Genomic DNA, 1,189 nt, shown 5'->3' with positions numbered 1-1,189 from the left:
ACACCCCAAAATTCCCGCAGCCCCCCCCCCACGTGCCCCCACCCTGGGCCTGCAGCCGGGCCAGCTCCTCGCTCAGGGCGTCGTAGGACTCCTCCAGGTTCCGCTTCTTCAGCTCCACGTTCTGCATGTACTCGGTGAGCGAGCGGATCTTCGCCTCGTGCTGCGGGACCGACCTCAGCCGGGGGCCACCGGGGAGCCCAGGGGGGGCCACCGGCCGGGGCCGCCCCCTCCCAGCCCCGTCCCGTCCCCCCCAGCCTTTTATCCCCCCCACCTGGGAGATGAGGAGCTGGCAGGAGGAGAGCTCGCGCCCCGTCACCTCCATCTTGCGGTGGCATTCCACCTGCAGGTTCTCCAGCTGCCGGCACCGCTTCACCACCGACTTCACCTCCGACTTGATCTTGCTGATGTAGAGCCGGGCCACGGTGAACTCCTCCTCGATGGCCCCGCTCACCTCCACCGGCTGGCACGGCATGGCACGGGTCAGCACGGCACGGGGACGGCTTGCGCAGGGGTACAGCACGGCACAGCACGGCACGAGCACGGCACGGGCACGGCACAGCACGGCACGAGCACAGCACGGGCACAACACGGCACGGGCACGGCACGGGCATGGCACACGCGGGTACGGCACGCATAGCATGGCACGGGTACACTTGGCACGGCACCGGTGGTGCGTGGTATGGCACAGGCACGGCATGCACAGGGCCGCTGCATGGCACGGCACCACACGGCACGGCACGGCACGGCGTGGCATGGCATGGCACATCAAGGCACAGCACGGTACGGCACAGCGTGGCACAGCACGGCACAGCATGGCACAGGACAGCTTGGTACGGCATGGCAAAGTACAGCATGGCTCAGTACAGTATGGCACAGTACGGCATGGCATGGCACGGCACAGTACGGCATGGCACAGCATAGCACTACACAGCATGGCACGGCACGGCATGGCACAGCTCGGTACAGCATGGCATGGCATGGCACAGCTTGGTATGGCACGGCATGGCACAGTATGGCATGGCATGGCAGGGCACAGCTTGGTACGGCACGGCATGGCACAGCACAGCTCGGTACAGCATGGCATGGCATGGCACAGCTCGGTACGGCACGGCACAGTATGGCATGGTATGGCACGGCACGGCACAGTATGGCATGGCACAGCTCGGTACAGCATGGCATGGCACAGCTC

General features: G+C 66.4%; 1 protein-coding gene across 1 annotated transcript; it reads right to left on the bottom strand.

The window, feature by feature from the left end:
• Window positions 1-18: 18 nt before the first annotated feature.
• Window positions 19-488, bottom strand: LOC118158585 (kinesin heavy chain-like; the record flags this gene model as incomplete). The annotated part of the gene is made up of 2 exons (XM_035313254.1): window positions 272-488; window positions 19-160 (listed from the first exon to the last, which is right to left on the bottom strand). Coding segments are annotated over exons 1-2 (343 nt in total), but the record flags the coding sequence as incomplete, so codon positions are not given.
• Between the last annotated feature and the right edge of the window lie 701 nt (window positions 489-1,189).

Source organism: Oxyura jamaicensis, assembly GCF_011077185.1.
Source record: "Oxyura jamaicensis isolate SHBP4307 breed ruddy duck chromosome 33 unlocalized genomic scaffold, BPBGC_Ojam_1.0 oxy33_random_OJ63173, whole genome shotgun sequence".
NCBI lineage: Eukaryota > Metazoa > Chordata > Aves > Anseriformes > Anatidae > Oxyura > Oxyura jamaicensis.
The sequence above is the reverse complement of the archived record's forward strand: the minus strand, read 5'-3'. Positions and strand labels throughout refer to the sequence as shown.